General features: G+C 42.0%; 1 protein-coding gene across 2 annotated transcripts; it reads left to right on the forward strand.

The window, feature by feature from the left end:
• The first annotated feature begins 2,941 nt into the window (after nt 1–2,941).
• LOC106561980 (cytoplasmic dynein 1 light intermediate chain 2-like) lies at nt 2,942–20,530 on the forward strand. 2 transcript variants are annotated; one of them, XM_014126480.3, is made up of 13 exons: nt 2,942–3,098; nt 3,800–3,873; nt 4,029–4,145; nt 4,241–4,471; nt 7,568–7,734; nt 11,879–11,972; nt 13,713–13,848; nt 14,847–14,958; nt 15,069–15,128; nt 15,674–15,718; nt 15,892–16,009; nt 16,625–16,753; nt 17,399–20,530. In XM_014126480.3, exons 1-13 carry the CDS (start codon nt 3,004–3,006, stop codon nt 17,503–17,505), a joined length of 1,485 nt encoding a protein of 494 aa, XP_013981955.1. In that variant the 5' UTR covers nt 2,942–3,003; the 3' UTR covers nt 17,506–20,530. The 2 variants fall into 2 exon arrangements, with proteins under 2 accessions (XP_013981955.1, XP_013981957.1); XM_014126482.3 differs by having other exon boundaries at nt 17,404–20,530.
• Nucleotides 20,531–21,216: the final 686 nt, after the last annotated feature.

Below are 21,216 nucleotides of genomic sequence, written 5' to 3' on the forward strand. Positions count from 1 at the left end.
CACAAGCTCATCCGATTCTGTTAATGTGCCTTGGGGAATAAGCAACCTATTTGGCAACCTTACTATACCAAAGTTCTTTCCCATGCAGGCAGAGTCTTATGAGGCATGACTCATGAGAAAATGTTTAATTTATACCAGTCTATCACGTTTTCATTTCACCCCTATCAGTCGACTGTTCATTTGTAAGATTGACTTTGGCTGAGGGTAAGGTTATAGACTTCCCATACCCTTCAAGTAGAACGTTTTATGGTTTGTGTGCTCAGTTCCACTTACTCGGCTCTTCAAACAAATCATATGCAATCAATCATAAGGGCTTTGCAGAACCAAGTTCTGGAAGGGAATTTTACTAGGAGAACAGTGTCACCTTCTGTCTCTACTATGGAATTACATCAACTGTTTAATATGAGAGTATATTTTATGGACAATAAGCAATATGTATGTTAATGTGAACTCATAGCTTGCTGTTTGGTAGTAAGCATTTATTAGTTTAAAGGACACACTATCCAATCTGTGTTTTTTGTTTGGAATGCTAGGCCTTGTATCAGAGACTGATGCAGGATTTATGAGGGGTGCCCACACCCTCTCAGGAATTGCAGAGAAGGTAGCCTAATTGTGTGTGCTCATGAAAAAAATATAAGCACACTTAGCTTGCTGGAATGACAAGTTCAATGAATAAAATGAATGCAGTATATTGTATTGCAGTGTAGCAAAATCTGTGTCATTGAGCAGAAAAGCAGAACAGGGGCTTGCTTCCCTCAAGCCTTTGACAAAAACAAAACCTGTTTTATTAGATTTTCCTGGCAGCAGGAGTAGGCCTCTCCACACCATGAATGGGAGTAAGAGTAGAAAGGACAAGTATCACATGACTCACAGTTCTGGCATGCACTTCAGCCAATATCCCCAATCTACCCTGGATCTATAGATGGGGAAACCCAAAGCCATATGGGGAGTCCTAAGTGAATTCCCTACAGCAATAATGTAGATGCCTCAGTTCAACTGCCTGCCCTGCCTTCCTGTCTCAAAGGTCTATGGTGGAGCAGGTGGGACTCCTGAGTCCCTTGGTAATCTCAAAATGAATTACCAGCACAGCTCTATTCAAGTCTGGGTAACTTTTTTCACACAGTGATTGATTCAGGTTTACGGGATTGCTCTTTTGGGGCCCAGATTTAATTATTGATTGGCGTCATTCTGGGTTGAACTAGTGTAAAGTAAGTTTCGGTCATTATGTTGTTTACATGGTTTTTCTTGTAAAGGCTGATTATTATCTAACGATTGTGTGTGTTGGCGTTTACATTAACAATTTAATGTGTAACTGAGAGGCACTGACTAAGGACATTGAAACCCTTTACATTTAGTGGAAAATATGTCCAACATTTTTTGAGGAACCCATTAACAATGCAATTGGTAAAATCATATGACTTCCTCCAAATCGTTAACACTTTACAGCTTTTACTTTGAAAACAGTTAGCATACGTATGAAAATGTATGCACTCACTACTGTAAATCGCTCTGGGTAAGAGCGTCTGCTTAAATGTAATCGTATCACACCTCTTGCAGCCCCCCCTCTCTACGCACACACGGTCTCTGTTCATTAATAACATCTCGCGGAAGACCTAAGAAAAATGAATCCAAGCAGTCGAAATGATTACACGTCTTAGTTTAAATTCTGATATTGATTGACACGGATCGGATCGTCTAGACCCACACCTGTTTGCTAACTTTAGTCTTTAGCTCGATGCTTCGTGGCTTTTAATATAAGCTCCCTGTCAGTAAAGCCATTGACACCAAGCATTTAAGGCAGCTAGCAAATTAGCCAGCTAACTAACTAACGCTACATTTCACTACACCCGTAATAACATCTGCTAAATATGTGTATGTGAGCGAGAATTATTATATTTGTTTTTTTAAGTATACCATTGAATACTGTAACAGCGTGTCTTTTCTTATGACAGTTTACATGTTTCCACCAATTTGTAAGTCGCTCTGGATTAGAGCGTCTGCTAAATGACTTAAATGTTAAATGTTAATGATGTTCCTGTACTGCCCGCGTCTGAGTGATGTATTTAGCCTTTCGTTTATAGACTGGCCAGTAGCTTCTATCCCAGACCGTTAGGTTGCTGAATAGCCACCCAATCAGCTACCTGCCAATCACCTACGGTTGGAGCTCGGAGTTGAAGACTTTCACTGGACCCTGCATTTACATCTGCAACCATGTGCATGTGACTAATACACTCTAAATCTAAATATATATGTTGCCTTATGATTCCACTAGGTGGCATCACTTTACTTGTCGGCAATACGGTCTACGCGTCTGCTCTGCTGCTCCAGTTAATTTTCTTTGGTCTTGCAACTGATGTGCAGTCAGCTCTTTCCACCCCAAACTTACCCAAATGTATTATGGCCTAGCTGCACAACTGGTCCTGGACCAGTTGTTAAGTGTACAATGCCCAAAATTAAAAAGAAGTCAGTCAGCCTTGCAGGATGACATCATGCAAGCCAACGCGTACTGAGCGCGCTGTTATTATGCCTGATCACAATAACCCTACACAGCACTTTCATGGTAACTTGTTGTTTTTCTTTGTCTTATTTTGCCCCCCTTTCATGATTACAGTAAATCATTGAGTAAATCATTATGATATAATCAGATGTAGTTTTTGGAAGGAGGCTACTGAGTAGTGTAGGTGCACTGGGTTTAGTATGCGCAAAATATTGTACATTAGCCCACTTCAGATATTTTGATTGGGCCACAGAAAAATAGTGAGGTATTGAGTATTATCACCATAAGTTATCATCAGCTTTGACCCTTTGTCTGTATCTGGTGCTTGGTTGATAGCAAGATATGGTAGGTATCCTATTTCTCTGTGTTGTTTAACTATAGATTTTGAACCATCACTGATGAGCCGCATTCCGGGATTTGTTGCGGTGTAAATCGGGTGCACACAGTTTTAACAAGGTCCTAGGGCGCCCAAGTCGCGCCTCTCTCTTTGTGGCTGTAGAAAGAAGATGGCTCCCGTTCTGGAGAAGAAGTACCTGGGCGCAGCCGGGACAGGCGACACTATGGAAAATAGCAACGAAGACGAGGAAGGACAAAACCTATGGCAAGTTCAAGTACTCGTGATTTACAATGTGCTATTTTTCTGTAACGAAAAAGCTTTTTACTAACTTGTTTAATGTGCTTTGTCACTGCCGGGTGCTCTCATCAAAACGGTCCCGGATGCCTTCAAAACAGTTATTGCTAACGCGTACTGTAGTTACGATAGCAAACGTTCAGCTACAAAACTTAGCTTTAGTTAGTGTGGCTACATAACTAACCAGTTACAATAACAAACGAACCAACCTTATAGCTAACTAGGCAAGCTAACCAATATACACTCCAAATCAATACTAATAACAGGCGCGTTAACTAGCCAAGTTATTGTCGTCTGATTGTGCAGGACCAAAGAATGTAACGTTAACTAGCTTGCTTTCCAGCTAGCCACAATCATTTTTGTTCCTTGATAGTTACAGCTACATAACTAGCTATGCTACAATATTTCCAAGCCAGTCAAACTTATTTTATAAAATATTCCAAATTTAAAAAATATAGTTAGCTAGCTAAAATATAGCTGACACTAGCTGACACTCAAGCTCATTTGACAAGGTAGGCTAATTAGCGTAACAAGTGATGGCTAGCTAACGGACTTGGCCAGACAGACATGCAAACAGACACCTACCAGTAGGCTGTGTGTTAGGCCTAGGCTACTTAATTGCATCATGTGATAGCAAGCTAGCAAACTAATTGCATTGTTATTCCCTTCAGGACTTCAATTCTCAGTGAGGTTTCAACACGTTCAAGTTCTAAGCTGCCATCCGGGAAGAACATATTGGTGTTTGGTAAGTGTAGATCCATAGCCTTCAGTAACTTGTAATCACATCAAAAGGGAGAGGTTGCATATAACATTATACAGATAATAAATGTTGTCTTCAGTCAAATAAACCAAATCATAACAATAACATGACATTAACCCATTTGTGCGGAAATGTTTCAGGTGAGGATGGGTCAGGAAAAACAACGATTATGTCAAAACTCCAAGGAGCAGAGCACAATAAGAAAGGAAGAGGCCTAGAGTATCTGTATCTGAATGTCCACGATGAGGACATAGATGGTAAGTTCCCTGTTCCAGTGGCAAAAAATACAACAGTACATGGGTTAGGCTACATGTTATTTTTTGCGTGACTGTAAATCTCTGAATATTGGCAGACCTTACACGCTGTAACGTGTGGATCCTGGATGGGGACTTGTATCACAAAGGCCTGCTAAAGTTTGCAGTGACAGCAGAGTCACTGAACGACAGCTTGGCAGTATTTGTGGCAGACATGTCAAGACCCTGGACCATCATGGAGTCGCTCCAGAAGTGGGCCAGCGTGCTGCGTGATCATGTGGACAAGCTCAAGATCCCGCCGGAGGAGATGAGAGAGATGGAGCAGAGGAGTAAGTAGTGCTGAATCATCTACTTCACCTTGGCCGCTGCGACAGTGTCTGTGGGGACGATTGTCCAAGCAAAGGCCAGTCCCAACATTTAGCTGTGCTTGTTTGGCAATCAGACAGTAGAGGTGGGGATAATTGCTTCCCTTTATGTTGCGAGATGCACGTGGAGCTGATGATATGGGTTTTGTTTGGCAAGTGTCTGAAGCATAGTGAACATCCCCAGACAGAGCCAACGAAGATGTATGCTTACATGACACATTTAGGCTACAGTTTGGATGCTGGCTGGTTTTTCATTTAAACTAAAGGGAATGGCAGACACAGAAGGATAAAATTACACATGGTCATGGTAGTTTGTAGGTCATCAGAAAGGCCCATGATTATCAGCTGTGTTCAGTCATGACGACCAAAAGCCTAGATCACTGTGTCTTATGTACTGAATGCTCCCTCCTGATAATTTTAGAAATGATCATGAAGTGCTCTTTTGTGCTCTGAAGTTGCATGCTCTTACAAGAGCCGGGGGTTATCTGAGGTTCTCTTGAGCAGGCTGTCTGAAGGTTACTCTGCTTGGAGATGCTTTAGAGATTGGTTAGATTTTTTTGCATTCCAAAATTAAACCAATGCCATGTTTAATGTGCTCAAATAATTCTAGTGGATAGGTTCACTATTGATGACAAAAACAATCAACTGTAGGCCTATGACTACTCTGGACTTAAGTGTCATGTTTATGATTGGAGAACCACTAGGCCTAACTGTTTACAAACTGAAATGTGTGAAAGGGGAAGTGGCAGAAGGATGATGTTTCTGTAGGCAAAAAAGCTTTGAGGTAAGGTAGCACATTACTGCATTCTACACAAATATTGAATATTTTGCGTAATCTGAATGCTTCTACTGGACCAATAAATAAGTGATTTACTGAATCTATACTGTAGGCTAAATTACATAATTTTGACAGATGAAGACTTGGTTTGACTTTTCTTTCTCAGTATAGGGAGGAAAGCCTTTGCGTAGTTGTCAAGCCTTGTTTTTCATTGTGGATTGTGTTGTACTAGTAAATACGTTTTACTTTGTTCAATAGTGGAGGCCTGATTTTTGGCAAATGGTGTTTGCTGATATCTAACACAGGTAGCCAGGCTGGCATATGCTCCCTGCTAAACTCTCTTGTTGAATACACGCCCACCCACAAACAGTTACAGCTTTCCAATCTAGCAGAGTAGCATATCATCCAGGCAGTGTTCATCTTTCAGGATGTCGGTAATGATGTCATCACTGCACATGTCAGACTAGTGCGACATATCTAAAGGGAGGGGTGTCCAGGTCCAGGCGCCCTTGCAGCAGTGTTGCATCATGGTTTCTTCTGACACCAGATTGAGTCTAAGCATGGAAGGGATATCGAGTGGGCAGGATATTCTGGCTCAGTTGAAACTGGAGCAGCTTGATGGTGTTCTGTAGCGGAACCATTCCTTGCTGTATCATGCACTGAAATAACACAGATCAACAGTTTTCTATTAACAACTGTCATTATCAGGATTCAGGAATATGTCTCTGCGTTATAGGCCACAAAGCTGAAGGGTCGTGCAGGGAAAAAATGGAAATTACGCTTGAAATTGGTCATTATCATATCTAGGCTAATGCTTATATTGTGAAGCTATTTGGCCCCACCCATGTTTGTACTGGAACGGTTAAGTGGGCAAAGTCGAACGATGGACGATTCAAGCTCTTTCACTGCACCTTTCTTTCTGTTATTACCTTACGAAAGACGTTTTGCTGCTCAGCCGGGTTATGTAAGAAATGTAGGCCCAAGCTATGTATGTCACTCCCACCAAGGCAGTCTACCAAAAATATCCAAGGAGAAAAAACAAAGCTCAATGGCTGAGAAGTGCCTGCCTAAGAATGTTTTCCTTGAAGAACACAATGTGAGCCAGGCATTTTTTGTTGTTGTACACCCAGTTATTTGAGTTCTTTGGAGACAATTGTTTGTCCAAGAGAGTAAATGCCGTAGTGTTACACTAGGGAAATTGCACATTTGCATCTTTTGGTTTGTTTTTGTTAGTTGAGACTGTTGCGTCTAGGCTCTGCTGGCCCCCTGTAGCTTTAGCTGGCACAGATCAGAGCCTGAACAGGGAGTCTGATCCCATCCCTGTTCCCAATAAGCTGGAGTTTACATCACAGGGCCCAGGCCAGGCAGCCCAGCACCCTAAGGGTTGTTCTCTTCCTGGTGGAGGGAAGTGCTATAGCAACATTGGCTCTCTGGGTTAGCTGTAACCACATTCCTAAGGTTCCTGAGGAAGGGGAAGTGGCTTCCCAGACCACTGCTCACAGCTGCTGTTCTGGGATGCATACAGGGGACAGACTGCCAACACAGATGCCTGCAGCAGTGCCCTATTGGGAGTTATGCTTCTCCTTTATACCGAAATAGACAAATAGACCTAGACTTTGTTTTGTTTTGCTGTAGCAATATATGGATCCATCATGTTACTTAAGCTCTTTGGAGTGTAAATATATTAGCAAGTCGTACTAAAAGCTTAGCGAGTCATTCTGAAAGCTTTTGCACTTGTTTACTTATCTATCAACTGCAGTCTCTAGGGTTGAGTCCTGTAGAAAGTCCAGGAGAAGCTAATTGTCATTGATATTCTGTTTAGTTGGCGTTAACAGCACATAGTGGCATGAATAGCTAGACGATGGATGGGCTGTTGTCTCCTTGACTAAGGCAGACGGTTAGTTATGTGTGTAAAACACAGTGGGAGTTATTCTCCAGTCTGGGTAGTGGAGCAGGCAGGAGAGGAGCTGCTGTCAGATCAGCTAATGTCTCTACAGACATGGTGCGGCGAGTTCTGGAGCTCAGTGAGAATGGCTGGGTCTGGGGGAACAGGGACTACATTTATTCCATGTCAGATCACTTGGTCTTTAAAAACTCAGGGCCCTAGTTATGGAGTACCCATTTGTGATGCTGTCCTGCATGCTTTATTTCAATAAGAACAAAATATATGCTCTCTATACAACCTGTGTTAATAAATCTTGTAAAGATTATTGATCCTCCAAATGAAAAAGGTGCATTGCGACTGGCCTAACCAATTCGGCCGTCCCCTGTCTGCCCCACAGTGGTGAAGGCTTTCCAGGAATACACAGAGCCGGAGGGAGCCGACCCAGCCTCTCCCCAGAGACGGGCTCCCCCAGCAGGGGGGGATGACGAGGGTGTGGTGCTACCGCTCGGGGAAAATGTACTCACACACAACCTGGGCATTCCAGTGCTAATAGTTTGCACAAAGGTAAGTTGAGGCTGTCTGTTTGAAATATACAGTACCAGTTAAAAGTTTGGACACACCTACGCATTCAAGGGTTTTTCTTTATTTGTACTATTTTCTACATTGTAGAATAGTAGTGAAGACATCAAAACTAAGAAATAACACATGGAATCCATGTAGTAACCAAAAAAGTGTTTAACAAATCAAATTATATTTGAGATTCTTCAAATGGCTACCATTTGCTTTGATGACAGCTTTGCACAGTCTTGGCATTCTCTCAACCAGCTTCATGAGGTAGTCACCTGGAATGCATTTTAATTAACAGGTGTGCCTTGTTATAATTTAATTTGTGGAATTTCTTTCCTTAATGCAGTTGAGCCAATCAGTTGTGTTGTGACAATGTAGGGGTGGTATACAGAAGATAGCCCTATTTGGTAGAAGACCAAGTCCATATTATGGCAAGAACAGCTCAAATAAGCAAAGAGAAACGACAGTCCATTACTTTAAGACATGGTCGGTCAGTCTGGAAAATTAAGAACTTTGCAAGTTTCTTCCAAGTGCAGTCGAAAAAACCTCCATGAGGACCGCCACAGGAAAGGAAGACCCAGAGTTGCCTCTGCTGCAGAGGATAAGTTCATTAGAGTTAACTGCACCTCAGATTGCAGCCCAAATAAATGCTTCACAGAGTTCAAGTAACCGACACATCTCAACATCAACTGTTCAGAGGAGACTGCGTGAATCAGGCCTTCATGGTTCTTTGCAGCAATCCTTTGGTCTGATAAATCCAAATTAGATTTTTGGTTCCAACCGCTGTGTCTTTGTGAGACGCAGAGTAGGTGAACGGATGATCTCTGCATGTGTCGTTCCCACCGTGAAGCATCGATGACGAGTTCTGATGGGGTGGCGGTGCTTTGCTGGTGATGCTGTCAGTGATTTATTTAGAATTCAGGGCACACTTAACCAGCATCGCTACCACAGCATTCTGCAGCGATACATCTGGCTTGGTTCGCCATCACATCTGGTTTGCGCTTAGTGGGACTGTCATTTTGTTTTTCAACAGGACAATGACCCAAAACACATCTCCAGGCTGTGTAAGGGCTATTTGACCAAGAAGGAGAGTGATGGAGTGCTGCTTCAGATGACCTGGGCTCCACAATCACCTGATCTCAACCCAATTGAGATGGTTTGGGATGAGTTGGACCACAGAGGTGAAGAAAAAGCAGCCAAGTACTCAGCATATGTGGGAACTCCTTCAACACTGTTGGAAAAGCATTCCAGGTGAAGCTGGTTGAGAGAATGCCAAGAGTGTGCAAAGCTGTCAAGGCAAAGGGTGGCTACTTTGAACAATCTCAATTATATTTAGATTTGTTTAAAACTTTTTGGGGGTTACCAAATGATTCCATATGTGTTATTTAATAGTTAATAATAGTAGATGTCTTCACTATTATTTTACAATGTAGAAAATAGTCAAAATAAAAACCCTTGAATGAGTTTGTGCCCAAACTTTTGACTGGTACTGTAGGTACCTGAAAGAAGTAGCCTGCCATTTTTAGGCACCAGTTTTTGTACTGAAAGATTTTAAATAACACTGATCCTCAGATTCTTCATGGGCCCACAACTAACTAGTACACCATTGACGCCCCACTCTGGCAGTCCATTTCACGGTTGGTGCCTGATCATCCCCCGTCTTGAGTTGCTGGTTTTTAGTGTTGCCCGTGAGGCAGCATCTTCAGCCCATGAAAGCACCACATTATTCCATGTCCATGAGCTTCTGGCAAATGGCTGCTTTAAAAGAACACAATGTTGTCAGTCATCAGTACTTCACATGCTAGTCATGACGAGGACGAGTGAATGTATTCTTTTCACTGCTCACTGTTTTTCTATTTCTCTTCTGCCTTTAGGGAAGAAAGGCTTATTTCACTCCTGGGGAATTCATCTTGGTCTTTAGTAAAGTTTGTTGAATATACTCTCAGAGCATTAGTGAAGTGTCCTCTCTTCAGGCACTATTCATATTCATTTTTGTGGATTTGAAGTGTGGTATGTCTTAGTCTGCTTTCATTAAGCGTTCCATATTTTCAGACTATTTGCTGTATTTTATTTAATTTGTTTTGTTTTTGCAATTTTACCCCCTTTTTCTCGCCAATTTAGTGATATTACTATCTTGTCTCCGCTGCAACTCCTCAACGGGCTCAGGAGAGGTGAAGGTCGAGTCATGCGTCCTCCGGGAACATGACCCGCAAAACCGCCCTTAATAACATCCGCTCGCTTAACCCAAAAGCCAGCCGCACCAGTGTGTTGGAGGAAACACCGTTCAACTGTCGACTGAGGTCAGCCTGCAGGTGCCCGGCCCGTCACAAAGAGTCGCTAGAGCGCGATGAGCCAAGTAAAGCCCCTCTGGCCAAACCCTCTCCTAACCCGGATGACGCTGGGCCAATTGTGCGCCACCCTATGGGACTCCTGTTCACGGCAGGTTGTGACACAGCCGGTCGAACCCCAGGCTGTAGTGACACCACAACACTGCCATGCAGTGCCTTAGACCGCTGCGCCACTCGGAAGGCCATTTGCTGTATTTTCTAAATTCATTATGTCATTGAGTTTGATAATTGAGTGAGAACTACATTGCACCACCTGCTGCCGTTTACAGAGCTATAAGGAATGTGAATGCCAGTTTACTCGCTGACACAGATACACAGGTTAAATTACATTTACATTTTAGTCATTTAGCAGACGCTCTTATCCAGAGCGACTTACAAATTGGTGCATTCACCTTATAATATCCAGTGGAACAACCACTTTACAATAGTGCATCTAAATATTTTAAGGGGGGGGTTAGAAGGATTACTTTATCCTATCCCAGGTATTCCTTGAAGAGGTGGGGTTTCAGGTGTCTCCGGAAGGTGGTGATTGACTCCGCTGTCCTGGCGTCGTGAGGGAGCTTGTTCCACCATTGGGGTGCCAGAGCAGCGAACAGTTTTGACTGGGCTGAGCGGGAACTGTGCTTCCTCAGAGGTAGGGAGGCGAGCAGGCCAGAGGTGGATGAACGGAGTGCCCTCGTTTGGGTGTAGGGCCTGATCAGAGCCTGAAGGTACGGAGGTGCCGTTCCCCTCACAGCTCCGTAGGCAAGCACCATGGTCTTGTAGCGGATGCGAGCTTCGACTGGAAGCCAGTGGAGAGAGCGGAGGAGCGGGGTGACGTGAGAGAACTTGGGAAGGTTGAACACCAGACGGGCTGCGGCGTTCTGGATGAGTTGTAGGGGTTTAATGGCACAGGCAGGGAGCCCAGCCAACAGCGAGTTGCAATAATCCAGACGGGAGATGACAAGTGCCTGGATTAGGACCTTAAATGATTAAGCATGTTAGCAGATACCATATACTTCCAGTCATTGTACAAACGCTAGTTTGCATTGGCTCTCAAAGCTACCTCTAACTTCCTTCATACTGGACACAGAGACATAAAAATGGTATCCACAAATTCATCTGACTCTGGGGAAGTAGATAAAGAACCTCTGCTCAAATTGCAAAATATACCTTTAAGTCCCACTGAGTGTGGCACTTGGGTATGTATATTTAATGATGGGCTCCTGCATATTTAACCAGGCCTGCTGTCTTTGCTACTACCATTTTTTTATTTCAGGAAGTAGCTCGTCTGGCATTCCCTGAGTCATGCTCAGCCAGTCAGCCTTGTTGTCAAGGTTACCATCTTGTGGTCACTGTGGGGAAGTGTATATGTGTGTGAGAGACAGGGTGGGGCCTGCCTGCAGGGTCTTACTGCTCCTTCCCGGAGGGAGTGAGGAGGGGAACTTGCAAGCGAGGGGAGGAGAGCGGAAGTGAGGGAGGGTCAGGGCTGAGACTGAAAGGGAGGCATGGCGAAGTGAGCTAAGCTTGAGCTAATGCGAGCCATTTTTATATCCCTCAGGATGGTATGGTTTACTTGCTCCAGTTGTAGCCTAATTGCCGTCTACTTTGCTGTCTCGCTCTCTCTGTCAGTTAAATTCAAAGGGCTTAATTGGCATGGGTAACATGTTTACATTGCCAAAGCAAGTGAAATAGATAAACAAAAGTGAAATAAACTAACAGTAAACGTTACTCACAAGTTTAAAAGGAATAGAGACACTTCAAATGTCATTATGGCTATGTACAGTGTTATAATGATGTCTTTCTCTCCACAGTGTGATGCAGTCAGTGTTTTAGAGAAGGAACACGACTTCAGAGAGGAGCACTTCGACTTCATCCAGTCCCACATCCGACAATTCTGCTTACAGTGTATCCTTTCCACTCAAACACAACTCTCCTTTCTTAGAATGACAGGCCCCACCATAGATATAATATTATACAGTTGAAGTCGGAAATGTACATACACCTTAGCCAAATACATTTAAACTCGATTTTTCACAATTCCTGACATTTTAATCCTAGTAAACATTCCCTGTCTTAGGTCAGTTAGGATCACCACTTTATTTTAAGAATGTGAAATGTCAGAATAATAGTAGAGAACGATTTATTTCAGCTTTTATTTATTTCATCACATTTCCATTGGGTCAGAAGTTTACATACACTCAATTAGTATTTGGTAGCATTGCCTTTAAATTGTTTAACTTGGGTCAAATGTTTCGGGTAGCCTTCCACAAGCTTCCCACAATAAGTTGGATGAATTTTGGCCCATTCCTCCTGACAGATTTGGTATAACTGAGTAGGCCTCCTTGCTCGCACACGCTTTTTCAAATTGTCCATAGGATTGAGGTCAGGGCTTTGTGATGGCCACTCCAATACCTTGAATTTGTTGTCCTTAAGCCATTTTGGCACAACTTTGGAAGTATGCTTGGGGTCATTGTCCATTTGGAAGACCCATTTGCGACAAAGCTTTAACTTCCTGACTGATGTCTTGAGATGTTTCTTCAATATATCCACATAATCTTCCTTCCTCATGATGCCATCTATTTTGTGAAGTGCACCAGTCCCTCCTGCAGCAGAGCACCCCCACAACATGATGCTGCCACCCCTGTGCTTCACGGTTGGGATGGTGTTCTTCGGCTTGCAAGCCTCCCCCTTTTTCCTCCAAACATAACAATGGTCATTATGGCCAAACAGTTGTATTTTTGTTTCATCAGACCAGAGGACATTTCTCCAAAAAGTGCGATCTTTGTCCCCATGTGCAGTTGCAAACCGTAGTCTGGCTTTTTTATGGCGGTTTTGGAGCAGTGGCTTCTTCTGTGCTGAGCGGCCTTTCAGGTTATTTCGATATAGCACTCGTTTTACTGTGGATATAGATACTTTTGTACCCGTTTCCTCCAGCATCTTCACAAGGTCTTTTGCTGCTCTGCGATTGATTAGCACTTTTCGCACCAAAGTACGTTCATCTCTAGGAGACAGAACGCGTCTCCTTCCTGAGCGATATGACAGCTGCGTGGTCCCATGGTGTTTATACTTGCATATTATTGTTTGTACAGATGAACGTGGTACCTTCAGGCGTTTAGAAATTGCTCCCAAGGATGAACCACAATTGTGGAGGTCTACAATTTTTTTTCTGAGGTCTTGGCTGATTTCTTTTGATTTTCCAATAATGTCAAGCAAAGAGGGACTGAGTTTGAAGGTAGGCCTTGAAATACATCCACAGGTACACCTCCAATTGACTCAAATGATGTCAATTAGCTTATCAGAAGCTTCTAAAGTCATGATCATTTTCTGGAATTTTCCAAGCTGTTTAAAGGCACAGTCAACTTAGTATATGTAAACCTCTGACCCACTGGAATTGTGATACAGGGAATTATAAGTTAAATAATCTGTCTAAACAATTGTTGGGAAAATGACGTGTCTTGCACAAAGTAGATGTCCTAACCGATTTGCCAAAACTATTGTTTGTTAACAAGAAATTTGTGGAGTGGTTGAAAAACGAGTTTTAATGACTCCAACCTAAGTGTATGTAAACTTCTGACTTCAACTGTAAGTGTTTTATTTAATTTTGTGCCCTATCATGTCTGCATGTTCCTTAACCCCACCTGACAGATGGAGCTGCATTGATTTACACCTCTGTCAAAGAGGAGAAGAACTTGGACCTCCTATATAAATACATAGTGCACAAAATATACGACTTCCAGTTCACCACGCCTGCCTTAGTGGTGGAGAAGGATGCTATTTTGATGTAAGTGAATGCTCAGTTATGCTCTGTTAGGTGCCCACGTATTGAGGAAATTATTTTTCATCTTGTGATTTGGCCTTTTGGTTGCCTCAAACAAAAGAAACGGAACATTTCAATGTACAAAGGGGCAACACAATGCCAGAGACTGCAAGAATCCATTCAAATGTAATGTACTAACGCCCCCTTCCTGCATTGGGGAACATCCCACGCTCTCCCTGTGCGCGCCCCACGTCTATTTCTATGGGCACAATTACTGTTCTTGACACAGACTTTTCTACTGTTCTACACATTTTGTTATGTGGTGCAAAGAACATTTTGCTGTTTTAAATTGAAAAAAAAATGCAATTCTATATGTTTTGCCATGTCTAATGTATTTGAGTGACTAAAAAATTACAATATCTATGGGCTAAAAGAAACTAAGTTAAAGAATGTTAGCTGACATGGGCTAGTTGATCTGGACATTTCTGACAAGTTATAAATAGCTCTCTAAGGTATGAAATGACTAACATGACAAGAGGAACTGATAATGCACTTCCCAATTGTGAAATTGCACCTTGTGCATTCTACTATTACAACTTTCAAGAGTAAGCTTTGAGCTGGACTGAGTTTCACATTTTTTTGAACATTTTATAAATGTAAACATTTTTTGGGGGGGGAACCCCTGTGTGTGTCCCCCTGCCGACCTCCTCGCACCCTCCACAGTTTCGGAACCACTGATTTAGCACACATGCTTATCCAGAGTGACTAACAGGAGCAATTGGGATTAAGTGCCTTGCTCAAGGGCACATCGATTTTTCACCTAGTTGGCTCTGGGATTAAAACCAGCTAACTTTCGGTTACTGGCCCAACGCTCTTAAACATTAGGATACTTGCCCTCACAAGATATGACTGGTGGAGAGTTCTGAAGTTATATGAACATGTACTGTATTGTCATTGATGGTTATTGTAACAAACTATTGGTCAGTGCTCGAGTACCAAACAAAACGGTTTTCTTTTCCTAGTCCATCTGGATGGGACAATGAGAAGAAGATTGCAATTCTGCATGAAAATTTCACAACAGTGAGACCTGAAGACCCCTTTGAAGACTTCATCATGAAGCCTCCAGTACGGAAGGTAGGATCATGAGACTTCTACGGATAAGAGACATGACTTGGACATTTGGCATTTGACAAATTTTCCTTATGCATCTCCCTTGTTTGGACATTCATGCCTTCTCTCTCCAGCTGGTTCATGATAAGGAGGTCAACGCGGAGGACGAGCAGGTGTTCCTTATGAAGCAACAGGTATGTTTGTTTACATTCTAGAACACACAGTTCTGGGTTGCCTTTCATGGTTGCAATTCCATGTTATCTCCTCTTCTAAAGATGCACACTAGATGGTAGTGAGCTGAGAAAAAAATGATTGAAGAAAACCAAAGCTATGATTGTGGATAGTGGAGCCAGTTTCATTTTATTAGCCTTTCGCGGACTTCAAAGACTGAGGTTCCTATTCTGTACTTCCTCACGGGCCAATCAGGAGCCTGAGAACTCCCAGGGCTTTAGCCTAATTGGTTGAAAGGGTCTTGTTTCTGAGAGATCACGTGGTTGCCTTAGGGCGAAGAGCGCTTCCTCTTTGTACTGGGCTTCAGTCAGTCCCTGTTAGATCAAGCTAACAGTATCCATCCATGCAATGTCTTTCTACTATGCCCATAATCTGTGGTGGAAGAAAGTGTTTCTGGGAATGTTACAAGGGTTGGAAAATAAAATATAAAAATGCAGAATTTTATGGGCCCAATTATTTCAGTGAAAATAGAACTGTCACACCATTTTTCTTTTTGTCTGTTCTGAAGTCTTTGCTGGCCAAGCAGCCGGCCACACCAACAAGAGGATCGACAGTAAGTGTGATAACATCAACCACACTTTTTTTTTTTTTTTTCATTTTTTTTTTTCATTACCACTTTTTCTTGACAAATGAGTGTTGGATGACAATCATTTCATCAATTGGAGCCATGATTAATTTGAATTGCCTCAACTGTACTCCGCTCTCTGTCTTCTGTCTGTGTTTCAGGAATCTCCTGGACGGACTGCTTCTGGCTCGCCTCGACCCACTGGCCGTACAGGCCCTACCAATGTGGCCAGCGTCTCGCCAATGACCGCGGTCAAGAAACCTGACCCCAACATGAAGGGTAAGTTGGACCACTGGAACTTACTGCCCACCCTTTCTTTGTATTTTTACAGAGCATCATGGAAACTGTTGTATGAGAACTGGCAGTCATTTGGGCAACACTTCTTTTGGGTGTTGGAAGTGTGTGACTGCTGTGTAACCACTGCCCCCCTGAGGTAGCTATTGAAATAATTCCATAAACAATGGATTCCTGCAGTCCTCCCTCCGCTGGCCTTGCTTGGGGAGAAATATTGACATTTTCTCCATTAAGCTCAGTGGTGGAGCTGTGCATACCACTGTGAATAGATCCGCTTAAATTAAACCAAATTTAATTGAGACCTGTAACCCCTACCCTGTAGTTGGTTGCTGTTGGCAAGGACATGAATTGGATACGCTATATGAAAACGGACAGTTAATCCTCTAAGAATGCATCTGCATTGAATTGAATTATGTAAATCGTGTTCCAGTTATAAAGTATGATCCTGTGTGCACTGATGTTTTTTTAATAATGAAATTATGAATACCATGATCATACAGTAATAACTGTTGCGTGCCTGAATTGTATGGAAGAAATGGATCTTTTAAATCTCATGGTTCTGATCCTAAGGGATGCTCGTCTCATGTGTTTGTGTCTCAGGAGCAGCAGCAAACGAGGGAGTGCTGGCCAACTTCTTTAACAGCCTTTTGAGTAAAAAGACTGGGTCCCCTGGGAGTCCAGGCACCGGAGCTGCAGGAGCAGGATCTCCAGGATCTGTCAAGAAAACAGGTACGGTCTCCTCTGGCCTGGCCCTCCAGGGTGTCACTGGCTTCTCTGTGGTTTAACTGCCTCATGTTGTTGCCTTTGGACCATGCTGTTGTCTGGAAGTTTACCCCTAGAACCTGAGAGAAAGAGAGGGTGAAAAGGGAGTTCTTGGCAAGTCCTAGAGGAGGGGAAGTGTTCCACTCGACTCCTCTTCCACTGGAGGAACTGGTGAAAGGCCTGTATGCATGGGACAACAGTTGTTAATGTGTCATTCTCTGGCTGCAAAATGGCACAAAACCACCCTAAATGACACCAAGCACGTACCATGGCTCACTGCTTATCTCTCATTTTTGTTCGTCCATTCCGTATGAAGTTGTAATTAGCCCATTGTCCCAGCATACTTGCGTAGCCTTGTGTCCTACTGGCCTCGTTCAGCCAATGACGTAAAACTGAAAGAATATGCATGGAATGTTTTTTTTTAGTGTCTTATGATTGTTTTTTGCATGTGTGCACCTGTCACGTGATGCAACTGAAGTAATGTAACATGGGGCCACATCTCATCAGTTTCCATCTGCTTGCTGGCCTGGCCATAACAGTCAATGTCGTATTTCTAGTACAGGCACAGAAGCTACAGGATATTACTTTCTCTTCTCTCTTTTATTTTCCAAGGGCAGAAGCCGGTTTTGACTGACGTCCAGGCAGAGTTGGATAGAATGACTCGCAAACCGGACTCCATGGTTACAGCTAACAACACACCGACAGAGAACGAAGCGTGAACGCAACAACAGCATTGTCCACTGCAAATACTCTGGAAAACAAACACACACACAAGCATAAATGAAATATGACCAAATTCCCAATGTGTATATCAGTCAGCAGACAGTAGTTTTGCCAAATGAATTTGAGATGCTACCAGATATATTGGTTATTTTGGTAAGATGGGGGAAAGAACGAAAGGTGGAGGTTTGGAGGAGAAGGAGGAAGTTGAGGACTTGGCTGTATCTATCCTTATTACTTCAATTGTAATGTGTATTTTTTATTTTTTTTTGCAAGGGATGTCCGGTTAAGTAATGTGTGCACACTCCTTGGGGGGCAGCCAAATCCCCTGGTCAGCGAGCCCTCCGTTAGCTAGGGGATACACCCTCCCTCACAAGCTTAAAGAGTGGAAAAGTGCTGCGGCCTCTTGTTCAGCTAATCTTATAGAAGGAAAGCGGTTGTGATAAGAACAATTAAACCCTAAATATATTCATTTAAAAAAATGAAATACTTGCAAGCGTATGTAGTATGTACAAAAAAAAGGAAAAGGTTAGAGATATGATACTGGTGTATTTATATATTTTAAAAAAATCTTTATTTTCTATTTTTTTCTGCACTGTTTGCGATTTAAAAAAGGGTTTAGATAGCTAATCTCATAACATGTTAAACTCCACTGATGTCATGACACTAATGTGACAAATACAGATAGCTGATAGCAAACAGTGGCCTGCCCATAAAATGGCAGGTCCAACTAGTCATCTAAGGATTCTGTAAATATCAACGAAATTGCAATTCAAGCTTTTGGTCTTATTTTGTACAAAAATGCAATTCTTTCACAAGATTATGAAGAAATGTCTGGGATAAAATGAGCAATGTTGGGATTGGCAAGTGTAGAGTTAGCAAGGAACACTCTTTTGGCTAGAGGTGTTTTGGGGGCAGCATCTTTCCTACTATAACTCCCAAGTGCCTGGCACAGTAACTGTTTGTCATAGTGGAGCTGCTTGTCTACTTAAAGAGGAGATGCACTGTACCACCAACGGCAAAAAGTTGTTGTCCATTTGGTCATTTCAAGTAATTTATTTTGTTCAATTTTTTTGTATAACAAGTCTGTGGTCTTTGCATAAGATTTCATAAATGTAGCTTACTTCCGTGGCCTAGATGACATTGTTCGCTTGAGCAATAATGAGAATGCCTTTCATTTTATAAACTGTAAAGGTATCTAGATGCAGATTTTTAGAAGCAACCACAAGTTTCGAGTATTTGTGTCCCCCAGGTGAACACTTGCATGGTTTAAACCACTCACTTGTGTGGCCAAATCATATGGAAATCAAATACTACGGTTTTAATGAAATGGGTTATCCTTAAAAAGGAAGTTTAGCTCTGTTCTTTTTCAGTTTCAAATGTTTTTATACAAGCTGTATGGCAGGTCAGGTTAAACATTCCCGATTTCTACGATGTAGGTGTAAAAAATCGTGGCCCAGTAGGAAATTGCAATGTCCACAGATCTTTTGTGTGATCGTCAGTGCCCATTTGCAATGTTGACTTTTTGCCTTCAGTGTACATAGAGTTCACAATTTGTCCATCTGTGCACCCTGCCTTCACTCAGGGTAGATCTTAGTCAATATTATCAGCCTTTGCGTGTGTCCTTACTAGGTTTTTTAATTGTCCTAGTTCTGCCAATGTTTTTGTTAATTACATCCACTCTACTGTACCATATCAAATAATTTGTAAAAATCGTAAGATTATTTGATTAATCACAAATAACTAGATCACCCTCAAATCTACCTACAGTCTAGCTATGGTTAATTTGCAGATCAGCAATTGTAACATTTGGTTTAATAAACTGTAAGAGAAGCTACTTGGCTTTTGAAACCACCTATAACAACAATGGAAACTACATAGAATTGGAACCTGGTACCAAAGATGCAGCAATCAGTGTGTTCTGTTTGTGTAGAATAGTCTGATTTGATTCCCAGGTGACCATCTCCCCTGGCCCTGCGTGGAACGCCTATCATTCCAAAGTACATTCTAAGGTGGTCCGTATACTTAACCCCTACTTGAGTTGCCAGGCTAACTTTTTTTTTTGCTCTGTAAGGGAAAAAACCGCAAGACCTAGAGGTGTGCAGTCTACTTTATTTTGCGTTAACTAATCTGTTGTAAGAATAAGAACCGGCTGGATTTTGATTCCATTTTTCTTTTTATCTTCATTGGGCAGAAATTTGCATCTAAGATCTGTTGCTGAAATTCAAGCACAATATTGTGACAGCCAGGAGTATTAATCTTATGTTGAAATAATCACTTTCATTGGGAGAGTTGTACTGAACCCCCGGATGTTATTGTTTGAAGTAGAGAATGCATACTCTTCTACCTGCCTGCTTAGAATGTGTATTGATGAATTACAAGTATGATGTACTTAATATTGCATTCATATTTTTGGGATTAGTGGTATAACGAACATGTCCCTGGCAGTCAAATCTGCTCCAGACTTTTAAAGCTAGACCTTTTTGGAGAAAATATCCAAATAAACTAAAATGCATGTCAATGTTGCTTAGTTTTTCATGTGCATTTCTGGTACACCTGTCCATTGCAGCGCATCTCCTTAGAAATTCATGAACTAGTTCACTCCTCTGATGTTTGTCTCCACATAGTTAGTTACTATACATCTGCATTAGCTGAACAGAAATTAATATGTTTGGCTAGTACATCACGCTGCTTGATTTCCAAATTGCAAGTTTTTGATGATTGGATATCATTATTTGTCAAGGTTAAGTTAAAAGCCACTGCTCTATACATCATCTTAGTGCTATGCCTTCAGCCCTTGAAAATATACACCTATAGGAGATTTAAAAGCTTTTGCTTCCAATCCTTTTTATTCAGGATATAAACACCTTTTAACCACATGGAGTACTGTGTTTGTGCCCTGGACATATTCAGTGTGATCGTATGGCTTTAACGTGATGCGGCCATGTGGTATCTCGCTTTTTGTGCCGACAAAGATAAGGAAAAGTGTGTCAGCCCTGGCTTCAATAAAACAAAAAATCCAGACTTTTGTTACCTTTTTGTATCCCTTTGTCTCAAATCATGATAACGTGTGTCTAGAAGGCAAGTCAAATCCATGGTGAATATTGCTCTGTTTCGCTGTTGTAATTTACTGGTATTCAGTGTGAATTCTAGAAGTGACACCATTGGGTACATATTGGTTAGTCATTTTATCAAACCCCTCAACCTACTGGTTGTGAATGGACTGTAAGTGGAAGTGCAATAAGAGTGTAACCCTGCTAAATTGTCCCACAAGTGATTTTCAGGGTCAGTACTCTTTAGTACTTAGGTTTTCAAATTGCCCTTGACCATGAGATGGCAGTGCGGTGTTTTTCCAGACACAAGGACAGTAGGACACTTAAGTGGAATTCATTTGTTCTTGCCCTATATCCAAACCCACACAAAGTAAACGTTGGAGCTGAACAGATGATAGTGATCAGTCTTTATTTGTTTTATTTTTAAATGTCTGTCATCACTTTTGGTAGACATGACTTACTCTGATGGTCAGAGTAACTAATGTAGCCAATGGTTATTTTCGGACTTATTCCTTTTTAAAAAGTCGGAGCATATTTTTTTTGCCTGTTCTGTTTCATGTATGTTGATTGGCCTGTTTGGAGATTTGTAGCCTAGTGGTATATGTTGTCCACTCCAAACGACCACTGCATAGTGGATGAACAGAATACTGTAATATG

The sequence above is a fragment of the Salmo salar genome, chromosome 11 (assembly GCF_965601325.2).
Source record: "Salmo salar chromosome 11, fSalSal1, whole genome shotgun sequence".
Classification (NCBI taxonomy): domain Eukaryota; kingdom Metazoa; phylum Chordata; class Actinopteri; order Salmoniformes; family Salmonidae; genus Salmo; species Salmo salar.

What these genes read in the sequence shown, in the direction of transcription:
- LOC106561980 (XM_014126480.3), top strand. Translation starts at nt 3,004, where the DNA reads ATGGCTCCCGTTCTGGAGAAGAAGTACCTGGGCGCAGCCGGGACAGGC. An exon ending in CCACGATGAGGACATAGATG is followed by an intron (nt 4,146 to 4,240) that starts GTAAGTTCCCTG and finishes GAATATTGGCAG; the next exon opens with ACCTTACACGCTGTAACGTG. An exon ending in TGCTAATAGTTTGCACAAAG is followed by an intron (nt 7,735 to 11,878) that starts GTAAGTTGAGGC and finishes TTCTCTCCACAG; the next exon opens with TGTGATGCAGTCAGTGTTTT.